General features: G+C 45.1%; 1 protein-coding gene and 1 non-coding gene across 2 annotated transcripts; one reads left to right on the plus strand and one right to left on the minus strand.

The window, feature by feature from the left end:
• Positions 1 to 380: 380 nt before the first annotated feature.
• On the minus strand, positions 381 to 13,726 carry LOC100460174 (peptidyl-prolyl cis-trans isomerase A-like). Its single transcript, XM_054523474.1, has 4 exons — positions 13,335 to 13,726; positions 11,310 to 11,346; positions 10,490 to 10,609; positions 381 to 575 (listed from the first exon to the last, which is right to left on the minus strand). Exons 1-4 carry the CDS (start codon positions 13,709 to 13,711, stop codon positions 381 to 383), a joined length of 729 nt encoding a protein of 242 aa, XP_054379449.1. The 5' UTR covers positions 13,712 to 13,726.
• On the plus strand, positions 4,409 to 4,469 carry LOC112135310 (U7 small nuclear RNA). The gene has a single exon (XR_002916610.1). It is a non-coding gene; the product is annotated as a U7 small nuclear RNA (small nuclear RNA).
• Positions 13,727 to 19,357: the final 5,631 nt, after the last annotated feature.

Raw genomic sequence — 19,357 nt, forward strand, 5'->3', positions numbered from 1 at the left:
CTAACCTGGGAAACATGAGACTCTGTCTGTACTAAAAATACAAAAAATTAGCTGGGCATGGTGCTACATACCTGCAGTCCCAGCTACTCAGGAGGCTGAGACAGGAGAATCACTTGAGCCCAGGAGGTTGAGGCTACAGTGAGCCATGATTGCACCACTGCACTCCAGCCTGGGATACAGAGTGAGATCTTGTTTCAAAGAAAAAGACTCAGACCGAGGATGCTGGAGGTCAAACTCTCAATTACTGTTCTTAGAAGGACTAAAACTTCAGATGCATGGAGGGCTGAAAGAAGCTGAAGTCCTTGGAGAGTCCCATCAGCAAAACCAGCATAGATATTGCTTTATGGCCTGTGTCTGGGGTGTTTGCTGAAGCATGTGAGTCATGGTGATGAGGGCATGGCTGGGTCCTCGCTGTTGATGAAACTGACTGATGTGTGCTTCCTCTTCTCTTCTGATGTGCATTTCTTGGGACTGGGGTAGTACGAGGAGGAGCGGCTCTTCCTTTGATAACTGGGGGCCTGGGAAGCGTTCGCTCTTCCTGTCCAGGTGAGAGTAGGAGTGATGTCTGGAAGCCACTTCCCAAGGCAGAAACAGAGAAAGAGGAAGATCAGAGGGAGAGAAACTGGCATTCTAGAACAACTGCGTGGGCCGGGCGTGGTGGCTCACACCTGTAATCCCAGCACTTTGGGAGACCGAGGTGGGCAGATCACCTGAGGTCAGGAGTTTGAGACCAGCCTGGCCAACATGGTGAAACCCCATCTCTAATAAAAACACAAAAATTAGCCAGGCGTGGTGGTATGCGCCTGTAATCCCAGCTACTCAGGAGGCTGAGGCAGGAGAATCGCTTGAACCCAGAAGGCGGAGGTTGCAGTGAGCCAAATTCATGCCACTGCACTCCAGCCTGGGTGACAGAGTGAGATCCGGTCTCAAAAAAAAAAAAAAAAAAGAACAACTGTGCAAAGGAAGGCAGGGCTTTGCCTGAGATGGAGCAGGGACCCCTCTGACCTGCCGCGTCCCACCCCCGACAACATGGAAATAAGGGAACATCTTAGGTTTCTTCAGGGGAAGTTCCAGGCACTGGCTAGCCCTCAGAAGTAAGTGAGCAACTTGATAAGCAAGAAAGTAATTGCAGCTTAAAACAATAGGCAAGGAAGTTAGACTCATAGGATGTTTGGTTCCCTACAAACTAAAGATAACACCTTAACATATGGCCCTGAGTTGTTTTTAAGAATCCCAGACCTCCAACAGATGAATCCACTGGCACACAGAACTCAGATGAGGGGAAACTGAGGACTGAACTCTGTCCGCTGTTCTTTGTTCTAAATTTCTTCCTGAGGGTCCTGGAGGAAGTTATGCCCACAAGCCAGAGGTGACGTTCCTTTATGCTGATCCCAAGACTTTAGACAAAGCTTCCCTTCCTTAGCTAATAGCAAATCAGATAATCTTTGAATCTGCTTGTAGTCTGTAATCCACTGCTTCAAGATATCCTGCCTTTTTAGGTCAAACCAATACATAGTCTCCATATATTGATTTATGACTTTGCCTGCAACCTCTGCCTCCCCACCTTTTAAATCCCATTACATGGGCTGGGCATGATGGCTCTCATCTGTAATATCAACACTTTGAGAGACTGAGGCAGGAGAGTCACTTGAAGCCAGGAGTTCAAGACCAGCCTGTGCAACATAGTGAGATCTCCTCTCCACAAAAAATAATTTTTAAAAGATTAGCTGGGCATGGCCGGGTGCGGTGGCTCATGCCTATAATCCCAGCACTTTGGGAGGCTGAGGTGGGTGGGTCACCTGAGGTCGGGAGTTCGAGACCAGCCTGACCAACACAGAGAAACCCCCGCCTCCACTAAAAATACAAAATTAGCCAGGCGTGGTGGCACATGCCTGTAATCCCACCTACTCAGGAGGCTGAGGCAGGAGAATTGCTTGAACCTGGGAGGCGGAGGCTGCGGTGAGCCGAGATTGCACCATTGCACTCCAGCCAGGGCAACAAGAGCGAAACTCCGTCTCAAAAAAAAAAAAAATTAGCTGGGCACAGTGGTGCGCACCTACAGTCCCAGCTACTCAGGAGGCTGAGGCAGAAGGATTGCTTGAGCCAGGAATTTGTGGCTGCAGTGAGCTGTACTCCAGCCTGGGCAAAATGTGAGACCCTGACTCTAAAACAGCAACAACAAAACCCTGACATGTAAGCCATAGGGGAGTCTCAGTCTAGAGCATTGGCTGCTCAATTTTCCTTGCTTGGAGGCCTGCAAGAAATGCCTCACTTTCTATCACTGCAAATCCTAATGTCAGTGTTTGGCTTTTCTGCGTTGGGCCAGTGGACCCAAGTTTGGTCCCATGATATACCCAGCATGGCAGGCTCGCCTCCTGTCGGGGTGTAATTGTCCTGAGTTAATATTTGGTATTATTATGGTCCTCCCCATACTAATGTTTGGAGCACGTCATTCTAATTTCTTTGCTTATTCAGTTGCAACCTTGCTAAACCCAGCCACGAAATATGATAGCCCTGTGCTGCTCTTCACATGGTCTCCAAAGATCAGATCCAATAGCCCTCAGCCTCTTGCAGGTTCATGTTTGCACTCAATCAGTAGCACTGTAGCATTTGTTTAAACCTGTGACCTGGATAGTTTTGTTGGTATCTTAAATGTCATCTCTCATTATGAAATGAAATGTCTTAAGAAGGGCTAGGCATGGCTCAAGCCTGTAATCCCAGCACTTTGGGAGGCCAAGGAGGGAGGATCATTTGAAGCCAGGAGTTCAAGACCATCTTGGGAAATATAGTGAGACCCCTGTCTCTACAAAAAAAAAAAATTAAAAATTCGCCTGGAGTGGTGGTGCACACCAGTAGTCTCAGCTACTTGGGAGGCTGAGGTGGGAGGATCACTGGAGCCTGGGAGACAGAGGTTGCAGTGAGCTAAGATAGAGCCACTGCTCTAGGTGACAGAGCAAGACCCTGTCTCAAAAAAAAAAAAAAAAGCTACCGTAAGTTTTTATTGTCAGTGGAATGGATGGAAGAGAAATGCTTGGGGAAAGGAGACAGGGATTCCTTTCCAGGTTAGAGATAGTCCAAGCCTTGCAGCAGAAGGAAGCCTGCCAGTCTAAGCAGGGGTGTATTCAGCAGTCATATTACTGTGACTGGTGAGTGTCCAGGAACCAGCGGGGAAAGCTGCAGGCAAACACAAAGTCGAAGAGCATCTTCTCCTTTGAGGCCCCATCTGGAACCTCAGCACAGTCCTAAGCCCCAGGGCCTCTCCTATGATGTAAGCACACTGAACAGTTGCCTAGCCACACCCCCACCCCAGGGGAAAGGCCACCTCTCTGGGGTCCGGGACTAATAAGGGGAATGAAAGTGATTTGTACTTAACAATAGAGCTGCTAACTGACAATCTGAAAAGAACAAGAGCCAGGCAGGAATAGGGAACCTTAACATGCACATAGTATCAGAAGCTTCAGATCATGGCCGGGTGTGGTGGCTCACGCCTGTAATCCCAGCACTTTGGGAGGCCGAGGCGGGCGGATCACAAGGTCAGGAGATCCAGATCATCCTGGCTAACATGGTGAAACCCCGTCTCTACTAAAAATACAAAAAATTAGCCAGGGGCGTGGTGGCGGGCACCTGTAGTCCTAACTTCTCGGGAGGCTGAGGCAGGAGAATGGCCCCAACCCGGGAGGCGGAGCTTGCGGTGAGCCGAGATCAGGCCACTGCACTCCAGCCTGGGCGACAGAGTGAGACTACGTCTCAAAAAAAAAAAGAAGCTTCAGATCATAACAGAGAAGAAATGGAAAAGAGAACACAAGAAACAGTCCCATTGACAAGTGGTTTTAAGTCCTGGTTTTGTTTGTTATGCTTATTAGAGTAGAGTAGAACTATCTCAAGGGCAAATGGGCATTTTGTTACACAGAAATTTCTGGAGTTTCTTAATTTTTTTAATTTAATTTTTTGTTTTACAGACAGGGTCCCACTGTGTCACCCAGGCTGAAACAGTGGTACAATCATAGCTCACTGCAGCCCCAAACTCCTGGGCTCAAGTAAACCTCCCACCTTAGCCTTTCAAGTAGCTAGGACTACAGGCATGCACCACCACACCTTGCTATTCTTAAAAGTTTTTATGGAGACGGGGTCTCACTATGCTGGCCAGTCTGGTCTTGAACTGACCTCAAGGTATCTTCCCACCTTGGCCTCCCAAAGCACTGAATTATAAGCATGAGCCACTGTGCCCAGCCTTGGTTTTAAATATATATATATATGCACATATATTTATGTACATAGACATAAATACATATACACATATATATTAATGTACATAAATATAAATATATATATAACTATAGAAAGTCAGCAACAAAAGTGAGATACAGTTCTTCCTCTTCCCTTTCTTTTTCTTAAAAGAAAATCTTTTGAGTGTTACAGCTGTTTTAGAATTTGTCTAGCAGGCTTTCCAGTTTTGCCAGAAAGCCCCAAAATAAATAAATAAATATAAATCTTTTGCCTCAAAGGACATTATCAAGCATGTGAAAAGACAACCTACAGAATGGGAGAAAATATTAAATCATATATCTGATAAGGGTTTAATATTCAGAATATATAAAGAACTCTTACAACTCAACAACGAAAACATAACATAGGGCCCGGCACAGTGGCACACGCCTGTAATCCAGCACTTAGGGAGGCCGACACGGGTGGATCGCCTGAGGCCAGGAGTTCAAGACTAGCCTGGCCAACATTGCGAAACCCTGTCTCAACTAAAAACACAAAAATTAGCTGGGCATGGCGGGCGCCTGTAGTCCCAGCTACTTGGGAGGCTGAGGTGGGAGAATCGCTTGAACCCAGGAGGCGCGGAGGTTGCAGTGAACCGAGAATGCGCCACTGCACTCTCCAGCCTGGGCAGCAGAGCGAGACTCCATCTAAAAAAAAAAAAAAAAAGATAACTCAGTTAAAAAACGGACAAAAGACTTGAATAGACATTTCTCCAGAGAAGATATATGAATGGCCAAAAAGCACATGAAAAGATGTTCAGTGTCATTGGTCATTAGGGAAATTAAATCACAACCACAATGAGATACCACCTCAACTAGGATGGCTCAAATAAAAAAAAGAGTTGGTGAGGATATAGAGAAACTGGAACCCTTCAGCATTGCTGGTGCAAATGTATAAAGGGTGCAGCCACTGTGGAAAACAGCCTGGCAGTTTCTCAGAAAGTTAAACATACAGTTTCCATGTGACCCAGCAATTCCACTCCTAAGTATACACCCAAGAGAAATGAAAACATATGTCCACACAGAAATTTATACACAAGTGTTTATAGCAGCATTATTTATTTGTTTAAATTTTTAATTTTTTTTGAGACAGGGTTTCACTCCTGTCACCCAGGCTAGAGTGCAGTGATGCAATCCTCGCTCACTGCAATCTCCACCATCGGTGCTCAAGCAATTTTCCTGCCTCAGCCTCCAGAGTAGCTGGGATTACAAAAGTGCACCACCATACCTGGCTAAATTTTTGTATTTTTAGTAGAGACAGGGTTTTGCGACGTTGAGCCTGAGATCAAGTGATCTGCCTGTCTAGGCCTCACAAAGTGCTAGGATTACAGGCATGATCCACCATGCCCAACCAACAGCACTATTTGTGATACCCAAAGGTGGAAATTGATGAATGGATAAACAAAATGTGGTATACTTTTTTTTTTTTTTGGAGACAGAGTTTTGCTCTGTCACCCAAGCTAGGGGACAGTGGGGCGATCTCGGCTCACTGCAACTTCCGCCTCCCAGGTTCAAGCGATTCTCCTGTCTCAATCTCCTGAGTAGCTGCGATTACAGGTGCCCACCACTGCACCCGGCTAAATTTTGTATTTTTAGTAGAGATGGGGTTTTGTTGTGTTGGCCAGACTGATCTCGAACTCCTGACCTCAAGTGATCCACCCACCTCAGCCTCTCAAAGTGCTAGGATTACAGGCGTGAGCTATGGCGCCCAGCCAGCTCTTTTTTTTTTTTTTTTTTTTTTTGAGACACAGTCTCGCTCTGTAGCCCAGGCTGGAGTGCAATGGTGCGATCTCAGCTCTCTGCAACCTTTGCCCCCTGGGTTCAAGCGATTCTCCTGCCTCAGCCTCCTGAGTAGCTGGGACTACAGGTGCACGCCACCATGCCCAGCTAATTTTTGTATTTTTAGTAAAGACAGGGTTTCACCACGTTGGTCAGGCTAGTCTCAAACTCCTGACCTCGTGATTCACCTGCCTTGGCCTCCCAAAATGCTGGGATTACAGATGTAAGCCACGGTGCCCAGCCAACTCTTTTTTTTTTTTTTTTCTGCGACAGAGTCTCGCTCTGTCGTCCAGGCTGGAGTGCAGTGGCACCATCTCGGCTCACTGCAAGCTCCGCCTCCCGGGTTCATGCCATTCTCCTGCCTCAGCCTCCCGAGTAGCTGGGACTACAGGCGCCTGCCACCATGCCCCGCTAATTTTTTGTATTTTTAGTAGAGACGGGGTTTCACCATGTTAGCCAGGATGGTCTCGATCTCCTGACCTTGTGATCTGCCCATCTCAGCCTCCCAAAGTGCTGGGATTACAGGCTTGAGCCACCGTGCCCGGCCCCAGCCAACTCTTAACGGAGTAGTATTCAGCCATAAAAAGGAACAAAGTACTGACACATGCTACAATATGAATGAACCTTGAAAACATTAAGCTACTTGAAAGAAGCCTGTTACAAAAGGCCACATATTGTATGATTCCATTTATATGAAACATCCAGGTCAGGCAAATCCATAAAGACAGAAAGTGGATTAGAGGTTACCAAGAGGTGGGTGGACAGAGAAATGGAGAGTGATTTCTTAGTGGGTATAGGGCTTCCTTTTAAGGGTAAAGGAAAAAATCTTGAAATTTGAGAGAGCTGTTGGTTGCACAATATTTTGAGTGCACTAAATGTGGCTGAATTGGTCATTCAAAATGAACAAAAGTGGTTAATACTATGCAAATTTATTTTGTTTCTTTGAGACAGAGTCTCGCTCTGTTACCCAGGCTGGAGTCCAGTGCTGCAATCCTGGCTCACTGCAACCTTTGTCTCCCGGGTTCAAGCAATTCTCCTGCCTCAGCCTCCCAAGTAGCTGGGATTACAGGTGTACACCATCACGCCTGGCTAATTTTTGTGTTTTTAGTAGTGAAGGGGTTTCACCATGTTGGCCAGGGTGGTCTTGAACTCCTGATCTCAAGTGATCTGCCCGTCTCAGCCTCCCAAAGTGCTGGGATTATAGGCGTGAGCCACTATGTAAATTTCACTTCAAAAAAAAAAGTTATCAGTTAAGGAAAAAAAAGATAGTTGGGCCTAGGTCATGAAGAGGCTGAAAACCAAGCAGCAGAATTTGTGCTTTATTCTGTAGGTAATTGGGAGCCATTGAAGGTTTTATCGAGTGACAGCAGTTGAGTCTCACTGGGTAGAACAGGGAGGAAGGGAGAAACTAGAGCTGGGTGGGCCGAGTGGGAGGTCACTGTCATAGTTCAGCTGCCTGCCAGAACTGACATGGCTCTGCCAGCAATAGAGAGGGAAGGAAAATATGAGAGAACCACTTCAGTACCAGCAGGGTCTCGGCAACCGATTGGATATGGGCAGCAAGGAAAGCCAGGAGTGGACTGATTTTGAGGTATTGAACCTGGTGCCTGCATAAAAGTGGATTCATAGGAGAAGGAGCTGCTCTTTGAAGGTGTTAAAACATGGAAGAGGGGCCAGCTGCACTGCCTCACACCTGTAATCCAGCACTTTGGGAGGCCGAGGGGGATGGATCACTTGAGGTCAGGGGTTCAAGACCAGCCTGGTCAACATGTTGAAACCCTGTCTCTGCTAAAAATACAACAATTAGCTGGGCATGGTGGCACGCGCCTGTAGTCCCAGCTACTCAGGAGACCGAAGCACAAGAATCAGGAGGCAGAGGTTGTAGCGAACCGAGATCGTGCCACTGCACTCCAGCCAGGGTGACACAGCGAGACTCCATCTCAAAAAATAATAATAAAAAAGAATTAATAGAAGAAGAAGGCAATGTGCTCAGATCAGTTTTAAGCCCTGGCTAGGGATCTAATGAAAAGCTCTCCGGCTGGGCGCGGTGGCTCACACCTGTAACCCCAGCACTCTGGGAGGCTAAGGCGGGTGGATTACAAGGTCAGGAGATTGAGACCATCCTGGCCAACATGGAGAAACCACGTCTCTACTAAAAATACAAAAATTAGCTGGGCGTAGTGGCACGTGCCTGTAATCCCAGCTACTCGGGAGGCTGAGGCAGGAGAATTGCTTGAACCAGGGAGTCGGAAGTTGCAGTGAGCTGAGGTCACACCACTGCACTCCAGCCTGGTGACAGAGCGAGACTCCGTCTCAAAAAACAAAAACAAAAACAAAACAAACAAAAAAAAACCCAAACACTCTCCAAGCAGGAACCACAGCCTGGTTCTGGGGAGCAACTCAGATTTGGGTGGAGGTAACTCGGGAGGTTCAAGTCCCACCTACTCTCTGCTACTGTCCCCAGAGTAGGAGTCCCCAAGTCAGGCTCCATGGTATCGCCAATGAAGAGGGTAAAGCCAAGACCAGTCTTCTGTAATTAACTGTAGCTACTCAATGCTTCACCCAGCATGGAGTGGGAGAGTGGCTGAAATGTGGGTCCCAGTTCCACTATGGTGAGCCCTGCCTGCCCCTGCTCTTCCCACAGGGTTTTTAGGAACACCACAAGCACAGGGGTGTATGGTTCCTGCAGGAAAACACAGATGCATAGCTGAAGTTACAAACCGAGGTTGGCCCTAGAGGCTCAGAATTGGGAATTGCCTTGAGGCCGGGCACGGTGGCTCAAGCCTGTAATCTCAACACTTTGGGAGGCTGAGGTGGGCAGATTGCCTGAGGTCAGGAGTTTGAGATCAGCCTGGCCAACATGGTAAAACCCTGTCTCTACTAAAAATACAAAAAAATTAGCCAGGCATGGTGGCACATACCTGTAATCCCAGCTACTCAGGAGGCGAGGCCGGAGAATCGCTTGAATCCAGGAGGCGGAGGTTGTAGTGACCTGAAATCATGCCACTGCACTCCAGCCTGTGTGGCAGAGTGAGACTCTGTCTCAAAAAAAAAAAAAAAAAAAAAAAAGATGATGGTTGAAGTCAGAATGGATGAGACTGCAGAGGACACTGTTCAGAAGACAATGGCAAGAAGGGCCAACCACAGACTCGGGGGAACACCTTTGGAGGGAGACAGGAAGAGAACTAGGTAAGGGCTTATTACAGAATTTGGAGGCCAGGCGCAGTGGCTCACGCCTGTAATCCTAGCGCTTTGGGAGTATGAGGCAGGAGGATCCCTTGAGCCCAGGAGTTCAAAACCAGTCTGGTCAACATAGCAAGACCCCATTTCTACATAAATATTTTTTAAAAATTAGCCGGAGGCTGGGGGCAGTGGCTTATGCCTCTAATCCCAACACTTTGGAAGGCCAAGGTGGGAGGATCACCTGAGCCCAGGAGATTGAGACCAGCCCAGGCAACACATAGTGAGACCTCATGTCTATAAAAAAAGAAAAATAAACAAGAAATAAAAATACTGAAAAAAAAATTAGCTGGTGTGGTGGCATGCACCTGTAGTCCCAGCTACTTGGAAAGCAGAGGTGGGCAGATAGCTGAAGCCCAGGAATTCGAGGCTTCAATGAGCTATGATCACGTCCCTGCACTCCAGCCTGGGTGACAGAGTGAGACCCTGTCTCCGAAACAAAGAAGGAGGCCACCTTCAAGAGAACAGGGCGTGGTGGCACATGCCTGTCATTGCAGCTACTTGGGATGCGGAGGCAGGAGAATCGCTTGAACCCGGGAGGTGGAGGTTGCGATGAGCCAAGATCATGCCATTGCACTCCAGCCTGGGCAACAAGAGCGAAATTCTGTCTCAAAAAAAAAAAAAAAAAAAAAAAGGAAGAAGTTTATTTTAGTTTGCATTTCCACCAAAACAGACTCTGAGATGAGAATTTGGGTGCAATTATTGTCTTTGTGCTACAGGAAAGGGGTCCCGATCCATACCCCAAGAGACGGTTCTTGGATATCGTACAAGAAACAATTCAGGGCGAGTCCTAAAGTGAAAGCAAGTTTATTAAGAAAGTAAAGGAATAAAAGAATGGCTACTGCATAGACAGAGCAGCCCCGAGGGCTACTGGTTGCCCATTTTTATGGTTATTTCTTGACTAAATGCTAAACAAGGGGTGGATTATTCATGGCTCCCCTTTTTAGACCATATAGGGTAACTTCCTGATGTTCCCATGGCATCTGTAAACTTGTCATGGTGCTGGTGGGGGCGTAACAGTGAGGATGACCAGAAGTCACTCTCATCACCATCTTGGTTTTCGTGGGATTTAGCCAGCTTCTTACTGCAACCTGTTTTATTGGCAAGGTCTTTATGACCTTGTTCAGACCTCCTATCTCATCCTGTGACTTAGAATGCCTTAACCATCTGGGAATGCAGCCCACTGGGTCTCAGCCTCATTTTACCCAGTCCTTACTCCGGATGGAGTTGCTCTGGTTCACACACCTCTGACATTTGGGCTTGTGACTGAGCAAATTACTGCTATGGGCAATAAGGGTTCGGTCCTGCTGGGAACACATGTGAGTCTGTGGAAAAAGCCCCAGAATTGTCCCTGAAAGGGGTAAGTAAGGTGGCGTATTTATTCATCAACCCCCTCACCCCCGCTTCATGCACTGAGGGTGTCCCCTGGGGGTTAACTCTGAGGAACGGCCCTCAGAGAAGCTCTGTTGTAGCAGAGTTTTCTGTAAGTGACAGCCAGTGTTGGTGTGTGTGTAGATGTGGGTGGGTGGGTGGGTGGCATGAGTGGAGCTCTGTCAGAGTTGGCTACAGGCTAGAGAAGCTCTTTGAAGGAAAAGGGAATCTAAGAGCCTGGTGTTTGGGCACATTTCAGGGGGAGGAGGGAGCACAACAGCTTGGCCCAGATCTGGTGTCATGGAAACTTGCTTCGCTGATCTGTAGAGACAGTTTCTTCCCGCATGGGGAAAAAATATGAAGATGCGCCAAGGGTGTAGCAGTAAAAAGGAGGCCTAGCATGACTGTGGCAGGCCAATCCTCCCTGGCAATCACGCAGACAGGCCTGCATGAGAGTCACGCAGACAGGCCTGCATAGCACTCCAGTTACACAGGCAGATATCCACAGCGCCGCCTTAACATGGAGCAAATAGTTAAACCTAGGGAAATCAGTGCTCAGACACCAAAGCTAGAAATGAAACATATGGTCAGTCGGAGCATTGAATGGGCTTCTCCCTAACCTGGAGCAAGCCAAAATAATAGAGACAGTCTTACATTCCTAGTGCCAAAACCCTTCTCGGGTCGACAAAATCTGAAACGAGTCAAAATAACAGAGGCAGCTGTTTGAATAGATTCATTGGAGAGTGTAAGGCAGCTCTCCGGACCAAGCTGTAAAGGAGATAAGCTGGAAATAATCACTCCGGTACCACAGTAGACAGGCCTTGAAGGTCCTGGGGCCATTTTAATTGGACTGAGCAAGTATTTTTTTTTGCCTCTGACCTTCTAGTTGAAACAAAATTAGTTATCAATAGCCTTAGGCAAATGTTATACTGCACGTAGGCACATAACCCCAGCCAATATAAGCACTAAGAAAATTGTAAGGTGTGGTCTAAAATAAATTTTTAAAAAAAGGAAATTGTAACACTTTGAGTTGGTCTGGTGGAATTATCTCCGGCCTTCTCCATGTATCCGCTTACAGCAATAAATTCCCTTCTTTCCTAGTTTGTCTGTTTCTCGTTATTGGGTCTCGAGAAAAAACAGCCAGACCTTGCTTGGTTCCGGGAACATGACAGCTCCATTTGGCTCCTAACCACTCCCACCCCCATGGTATCTGTTAACTGCTTTTACTTATATCTGCACAAAGGAGCCTACGCCAAGCTAACTATGGGAGGAATTTAGTTTATAGTTTGTTTTGTTTTGTTTTTGTTTTTTTTGAGACATGGTCTCGCTCTGTTGCCCAGGCTGGAGTGCAGTGGCAAGATCTCTGCTCACTGCAATCTCTGCCTCCCAGGCTCAAGCGAGTCAACAGCCTCAGCCTGCAGAGTAGCTGGGACTACAGGTGTGCGCTACCATGCCCGGCTAATTTTTGTATTACTAGTAGAGACGGAGTTTCACCATGTTGCCCAGACTGGTCTTGACCTCCTGACCTTAAGTGATCCACCCACCTTGACCTCTCAAAGTGCTGGGATTATAGGTGTGAGCTACTGCACCTGGCCTAATTTAACGTCAAAATGAGGATGATAATAGTCCCTTCCCGAAACTAATTCCCAAGGAAATAAGAAGGGAGTACACACAAATCACAATGTTATGTTAAAGATTTATAGGCAGGGCGTGGTGGCTCACGCCTGTAATCCCAACACTTTGGGAGGCCGAGGCGGGTGGATCACGAGGTCAGGAGTTCAAGACCAGCCCAGCCAACATGGCAAAACCCTGTCTCTACTAAAAATACAAAAAGTAGCTGGGCATAGTGGTGCACACTTGTAATCCCAGCTACTCGGGAGGCTGAGGCAGAAGAATTGCTTGAACTCAGGCGGTGGAGGTTGCAGTGATTGTGCCACTGCACTCTAGCCTGGGTGACAGAGTGAGACTGTGTCTCAAAAGAAAAAGAAAAAAGATTTATAGGAACATTGTCACATGAGCAAGACAGAGAAGGTTCCCAACCTCCTTGGGTCCTTGCTGGTGCCCAGATATCTGTGGTCATCGGTCACCTCTTCGTCTCAACCCCCTTCCTCTTCCCCTTTCCCTAACATAACAGGGGCCCGAAGTTTATATTAATTCATGATGAGTTACAGTGTTAGGACAGCAGTCTGCCATCTTCGTGATTTGCTGGCTCTCTAAATAAAGTCGCCTCCCTTGCTCCAGCACCTTGTCTCCTGATTTACTGGCTGTTGTGCGGTAAAGAGTCTAGGTTTGGACTTGGTTACAGGGTGTGAGGAGAGGGGAGAGGAACAGGGAAAGCAGGCAGGTTATTAAACACAGTCAAATTTTATTTCTGGCTCCATTGAAGTCACATGATTTGGAAAAAAAATTGGGGAATTGAGGGGAGAGTTTTTTTTTTTAAGTTTTTATTTTTTTGAGATGGAGTCTCACTGTTGCCCAGGCTGGAGTGCAGTGGCGCTATACCGGCTCACTGCAGCCTCCACCTCCTGGGTTCAAGCGATTCTCCTGCCTCAGCCTCCCAAGTAGCTGGGATTACAGGTGTACACTGCCACACCCAGCTAATTTTTGTATTTCTAGTAGAGACAGGGTTTCACCAAGTTGACCAGGTGGGTCTCTAACTCCTGACCTCAAGTGATCCACCTGAGGTCATCCAACCACTCAGTCTTGGCAGTGCAGATGAAAAACTGGGAACCATTTGTGTCGGGTCCAGCATTTGCCATGGACAAGATGTCAGGACCTGTATGCTTTAGGATGACGTTCTCATCTTCAAATTTCTCCCCATAGATGGACTTGCCACCAGTGCCATTATGGCGTGTGAAGTCACCACCCTGACACATAAACCCTGGAATAATTCTGTGAAAGCAGGAACCCTTATAACCAAATCCTTTCTCTCCAGTGCTCAGAGCATGAAAATTTTCTGCTGTCTTTGGGAACTTGTCTGCAAACAGCTTGAAGGAGACGCAGCCCAAGGGCTCACCGTCAACGGCAATGTCAAAGAACACGGTGGGGTTGACCATGGCTAATAGTACAAGGTTTTCCTCGACGGCAGCGTCTGTCTGGTTCCATCACCAAGGCTGGAGTGCAGTGGCACCATCTCAGCTCACTGCAACCTCCACCTCTCGGGTTCAAGCAATTCTGCTGTCTCAGCCTCCCGAATAGCTGTGACTAAAGGCGCCTACCACCATGCCCAGCTAATTTTGTATTTTTCAGTAGAGATGGGGTTTCACCTTGTTGGTCAGGCTGGTCTGGAACTCCTGACCTTCGGTAATCCACCCGCCTCAGCCTCCCAAAGAGCAGGGATTATAGGCTGTGAGCCACCGCGCCCAGCCAATAATTTCTTAATAACTCCTACAACACTGCCAGATAAAAAGAACCAAATAAATGAAAATAAGAAATGACAAAATAGGCCAGGCATGGTGGCTCACGTCTGTAATCTCAGCACTTTGGGATGCCGAGGTGGGTGGATCACTGGAAGTCAGGAGCTGTAGACCAGCCTGACCAACATGGTGAAACCCCATCTCTACTTCAAAAAAAAAAAAAAAATTAGCTGGGTGTGGTGGGCGCCTGTAATCCCAGCTACTCCGTAGACAGAGGGAGGAGTATCACTTGAACCCAGGAGGTGGAGGTTGCAGTGAGCCAAGATCGTGCCACTGCACTCCAGCCTGGGTGACAGAGCAAGACTCTGTCTCAAAAAAAAAAAAAAAAGGAAATGACAAAACAGACAAGGAAGGAAGAAAAGACACAGCAAGGCCTCTTTGGAGATCAAAGTTCCATCTGATAAGTCTCCATATTCCCATGCTGTTCACTTTTTGGACATTGGGTGTCTTTATCCAGAAAGCAGAAAAAACTCTACCAGGAAAAGAGCATGCTTGAATAGTGTAAGTAAATGAACCAAAAAAAAAAAGGCACCCAACACTACTAGCCTTTGACAAGGTTCTGAAAGTAAGTCAGAAAAGGAGGCATGAAAGTAATTGAGTTGCCTTAATAGGCTTTTGTGTTTGAAATAACTGCAAGAGTATTGATTACCTCCTTCAGTCAACATTCTTGTGAAAGTTCTCATTCTGCATCACTGCTGGGTGAGAGGCCATTTCTCCCAAGGTAGCTGGGGCATCTGTTATTGATGAAGTGGGCTTTAAGTGACTAGTTAGGAAGGTCCTCAGGGTTCCTTTCCCAGCCACCTGGACACAGGCTTGTGGACAGAGCAGGAGGCAGACCCAAAGCCCTTCTCAGCGTTTCCTCCTCTTGCCCTCAGAAGAGTGGGGATATTTAGTTTCTTCTGTAGATTGAATGTTTAAGTCCCCTCAAAATTCACATGTTGAGGCTGGGCACAGTGGCTCACACCTGTAATTCTAGCTCTTTGGGAGGCCAAGGCGTGCAGATCATATGAGGTCAGGAGTTCGATACCAGCCTGGCCAACATGGTGAAACCCTGGCTCTACTGAAAATACAAAAATTAGCCCAGCGTGGTGGTGCATGTCTGTAATCCCAGCTACTCGGGAGGCTGAGGCAGGAGAATCGCTTGACTCCGGGAGGTGGAGGTTGCAGTGAGCGGAGATAGCGCCACTGCACTCTAGCCTGGACGACAGAGCAAGACTCTGTCTAAAAAAGAAAAATTCACATGTTGACACCTAATCCCTAATGTGATTGTATTTGTAGGTGTGGAGGTGATAAATTTCTACTTATCTTGCACCTCCTAAAGGTGATTAGGCCGTAAAGGTGGAGTCCTCATGAACAGGATGAATGCTCCTACAGAAGAGGCTTCGTGGACCACAGAGAATGCAAACACTATGTGATGTGGTCCCTGTCCCCAAAAAGCTTATGATACAGTTATCAGCATCATGGTCACTGTTCTCACTGCTTTCTACGGAGTTCTTACATCCAAGGCAATGTGGAGATGCACTGATTCATTAACTCACATGATCATGGAAGAAGGTGCCTGATATGTGAGTCCTAGAACTCCTCATTCTGTATTGCTCTCTCTCTTTTAATGAAGCTTCCATTTCTAGCCTATTCCTCTCTGGCTTTTCTCCTATTACATCTCCATGAAACATTAACAGAAACATCTCTTTTGCTTCTCATCATCAGCTTGTGAGGAGGCATGACAGAAGTGACACATTCATAACAAAGAAGATGGGAGAAGACTAAAAGATGTAAAGAAATAAAGTATCTATCGCAGTGCTTGGCACAGAATAGTTTCTAGAAAAATATTAGTTCCTTTTTTTTTTTCTGTTTCACTGTGTCTGCACTAATAATTAGTGCCACTAGATGGCAACTTTTGGTCTAAAAACTACCCAGACGATCACTTTCAAATCTTAAAATACTTTTTGGGGTCTCTCTAACTGTATTCCACGGTGACTTTTAAAGCAACAAAGTAAGAAAAACCTATTTGGGTTCCAAATAATGGCAAATGTAAATAAGTGAGCAGCAAAGTGCTCTTTGGGCAGAAAAACTGTCTAATGCTATGTCCTGGCCAGAATTTGGCATATAATTCTGCTTAGGAGTATTAATTATTGTGACTACTACCTAAGCACACTGAATGTTAAATTTCTGTTTATCTTGCAGTATTCTCAGCATTCCCTGGTGACAATGCTTGTTTCATATTTAGGAGCTCCCCATATTTGCAGCAATCTATTCTTAGAAATAATTTTGTTGGAGAGTTCACTGGCCACAGATTACTCAGATTCTGTTCCCCAAGAATTGAAAGGACAGAATCCTCAGCAAGCATTTTTAAAATTATTTATTTTTATTGCTATATAAAAGTTGTATATATTTGCTCAGTAAACTCTTGCAGGAGAATTTAGAGTAACATTTCAGCCTTTTCTCTCAAGTTTGTGATTTTAAAAATGGCTGGAAACATTTATTGAGCACTTATTGTACTGCCAGTTATTATGTTGCATATTATATAATAATCCTATGATAAGTTGGTGGTATTATAATTTTTTCCAACCAATTTATGTTTATTCCAAAATTGCAAAGTTGGTTAAATATTTGAGAAACAAACAATGTAACTTACGTACTAAGAGAATAAAGGAGGAAAATTGTATAATTTACTCATTAGATGCAGGAAAGTCTCCGCCAAAATTCAATACTCATTCAAAGTAAAAACTCATTGCAAACTGTGAATAGAAGGAAACTTCTGGCTGGGGGCAGTGGCTCATGCCTGTAATCCCAGCACTTTGGGAGACCAAGACAGGTGGATCACCTGAGGTCAGGAGTTCGAGACCAGCCTGGCCAACATGGCAAAACCCCATCTCTACCAAAAATACAAAAAATTAGCTGGGTGCGGTGGTGCACACCTATAATCCCAGCTACTCAGGAGTCTGAGGTGGGAGAATGGCTTGAACCAAGGAGGTGGAGGTTGCAGTGAGCCGAGATTGCACCACTGCACTCCAGCTTGGGTGACTGGTCTCAAAAAATAATAATAATAAATTTATTAATAATAAAATTAAAAATTAAAAACTTCTTTGAATCAAAGGACACTATCAACAGAGTAAAATAATAATAAAATTAAATAAAAAACAAACTTTAATTTGGTAATGGGTATCTGCAAAAAACCCTACATTAAATCCTACTAATTTTTTGGTAATTAAAGGCAATTTTAATAGAAAACTTGCTATTCTATTATTTTTCCCAATACAGTATTTTTTTTAATTATGGTAAAATATAATGAACATGAAACTTACCATTTTAGCCATTTTAAGCGGCATTAAGGTACATTCACATTGTTGTACAACTATCATTGCCGTTCATCACCAGACATTTTCATCTTCCCAAACTAAAACTCTGTACCCATTAAACAACAGCTCGATTCCCTCAGTTTCCCAGGCTCTGGAAATCACCATTCTGCTTTCTGTCTCGATGACTTTGTCTACTCCAGGGACCTCATATATGCGGAATCATACAGTATTTTGTGACTAGCTTATTTCACTTAGTCCTGTAGCTTATTTCACATAGGATAATGTCCTCAAATTTCATCCACATTGTAGTATGTGTCAGAATGTACTTCCTTTTTAAGGCTGAATAATATTCCACGGTAGGTATATATCACAATTTGTTTATCTACTCATCCATCAATGGACATTTGGGTTGCTTCTACATTTTGGTTATTGTGAATAATGCTGCTATTAATATAGGTATACAAATATCTCTCCAAGGCCCTACTTTCAATTATTTTGGGTGTATACTCAGAAAGAGAACTGCTGGATAACGTGGTAGTTCTATTTTCAATTTTTTGAGGAGCCGTCATGCGATTTTCCACAGCGGCCGCACCACTTTACATTCTTACCAGCAGTGTAGGAGGGTTCCACATTCACCATTTCTTGCCAACGCTTGTTATTTTTTGCTTTTGGTGTTTGTGATTTTTGTTTGTTTGTTTGTTTTTGAGAGCAGCCATTCTAATATGTATGAGGTGGTATCTCATGAGGTGATTTTCTTTGGATTTCCCTAATGATTAGTAATACTGAGCATCTTTTCATGTGCTTATTGGCCATTTGTGTATCTTCTTTGAAGTTCTTTGCCCATTTTTAAATTGGGTTGTTTTGTTGTTGTTGAGTTGTGAGAGTTCTTTATATATTCGAGCTATTAACTCCTTATTATATACATGACTTGCAAATGCTTTATCCCATTCCGTGGGTTTTTGCCTTTTCACTCTGTTGATAGTGTCCTTTGATTCAAATAAGTTTTTAATTCTGATGTAATCCAATTTATGTCTTTTTTATTGTTGTCTATGTGTTGGTGTTATATCCAAAAAGTCACTGCCAGATCTTATGTCATGAAGATTTTCTTGTATGTTTTCTTCTAAGAGTTTTATAGTTTTAGGTCTTATATTTATGTTTTTGATCTATTTTGAGTTAATTTTGTATATGATATAAGAGTCCTACTTCATTTTTTTTGTATGTGGATATCCAGTTTTCCCAACACCAATTTTTGAAAAGACTGTCCTTTCTCCATTGAATGGTCTTGTCACCCTTGTTGAAAATCATTTGGCCATAAATGTAATGGTTTATTTTGGGGCTGTCTACCCCATTCCATTGTCTATATGTCTTTGTTTTGATTATTGTAGCTTTGTTGAAATCAGGAGGGGGTGAGTCCTCCAGCTTTGTTCTTTTTTAAGATTGTCTTCAGCCGGGTGCAGTGGCTCACACCTGTAATCCCAGCACTTTGGAAGGCCAAGGCAGGCGGATCACAAGGTCAGGAGTTTGAGACCAGCCTGCCCAACATGGTGAAACCCCGTCTCTACTAAAAATACAAAAATTAGCCGGGCATGGTGGTGCACGCCTGTAATCTCAGCTACTCAGGAGGCTGAGGCAGGACAATTGCTTGAAACTGGGAGGCGGAGGTTGCAATGAACCCAGATGGTGCCACTGCACTCCAGCCTGGGTGACAGAGTGAGACTTCATCTCAAAAAAACAAAAAGATTGTTTTGGCTATTTGGGCTCCCTTGAGATTTCATATTAATTATAATTTTAGTATGGATTTTTCTATGTCTCAAAAAATATCATTGGGCTTTGGATAGGATTTGAACCTGTGGATTGCTTTGCATAGTATAAACATCTTAACAACAGTAAGTCATACACTCTATGGACATGAGATCTTTTTCTATTTATTTGTGCCCTAATTTTATTCACCAATGTTTTATAGTTTTTATTGTACAAGTCTTTCATC

Source organism: Pongo abelii, chromosome 8 (assembly GCF_028885655.2).
Source record: "Pongo abelii isolate AG06213 chromosome 8, NHGRI_mPonAbe1-v2.0_pri, whole genome shotgun sequence".
Taxonomy (NCBI): Eukaryota; Metazoa; Chordata; class Mammalia; order Primates; family Hominidae; genus Pongo; species Pongo abelii.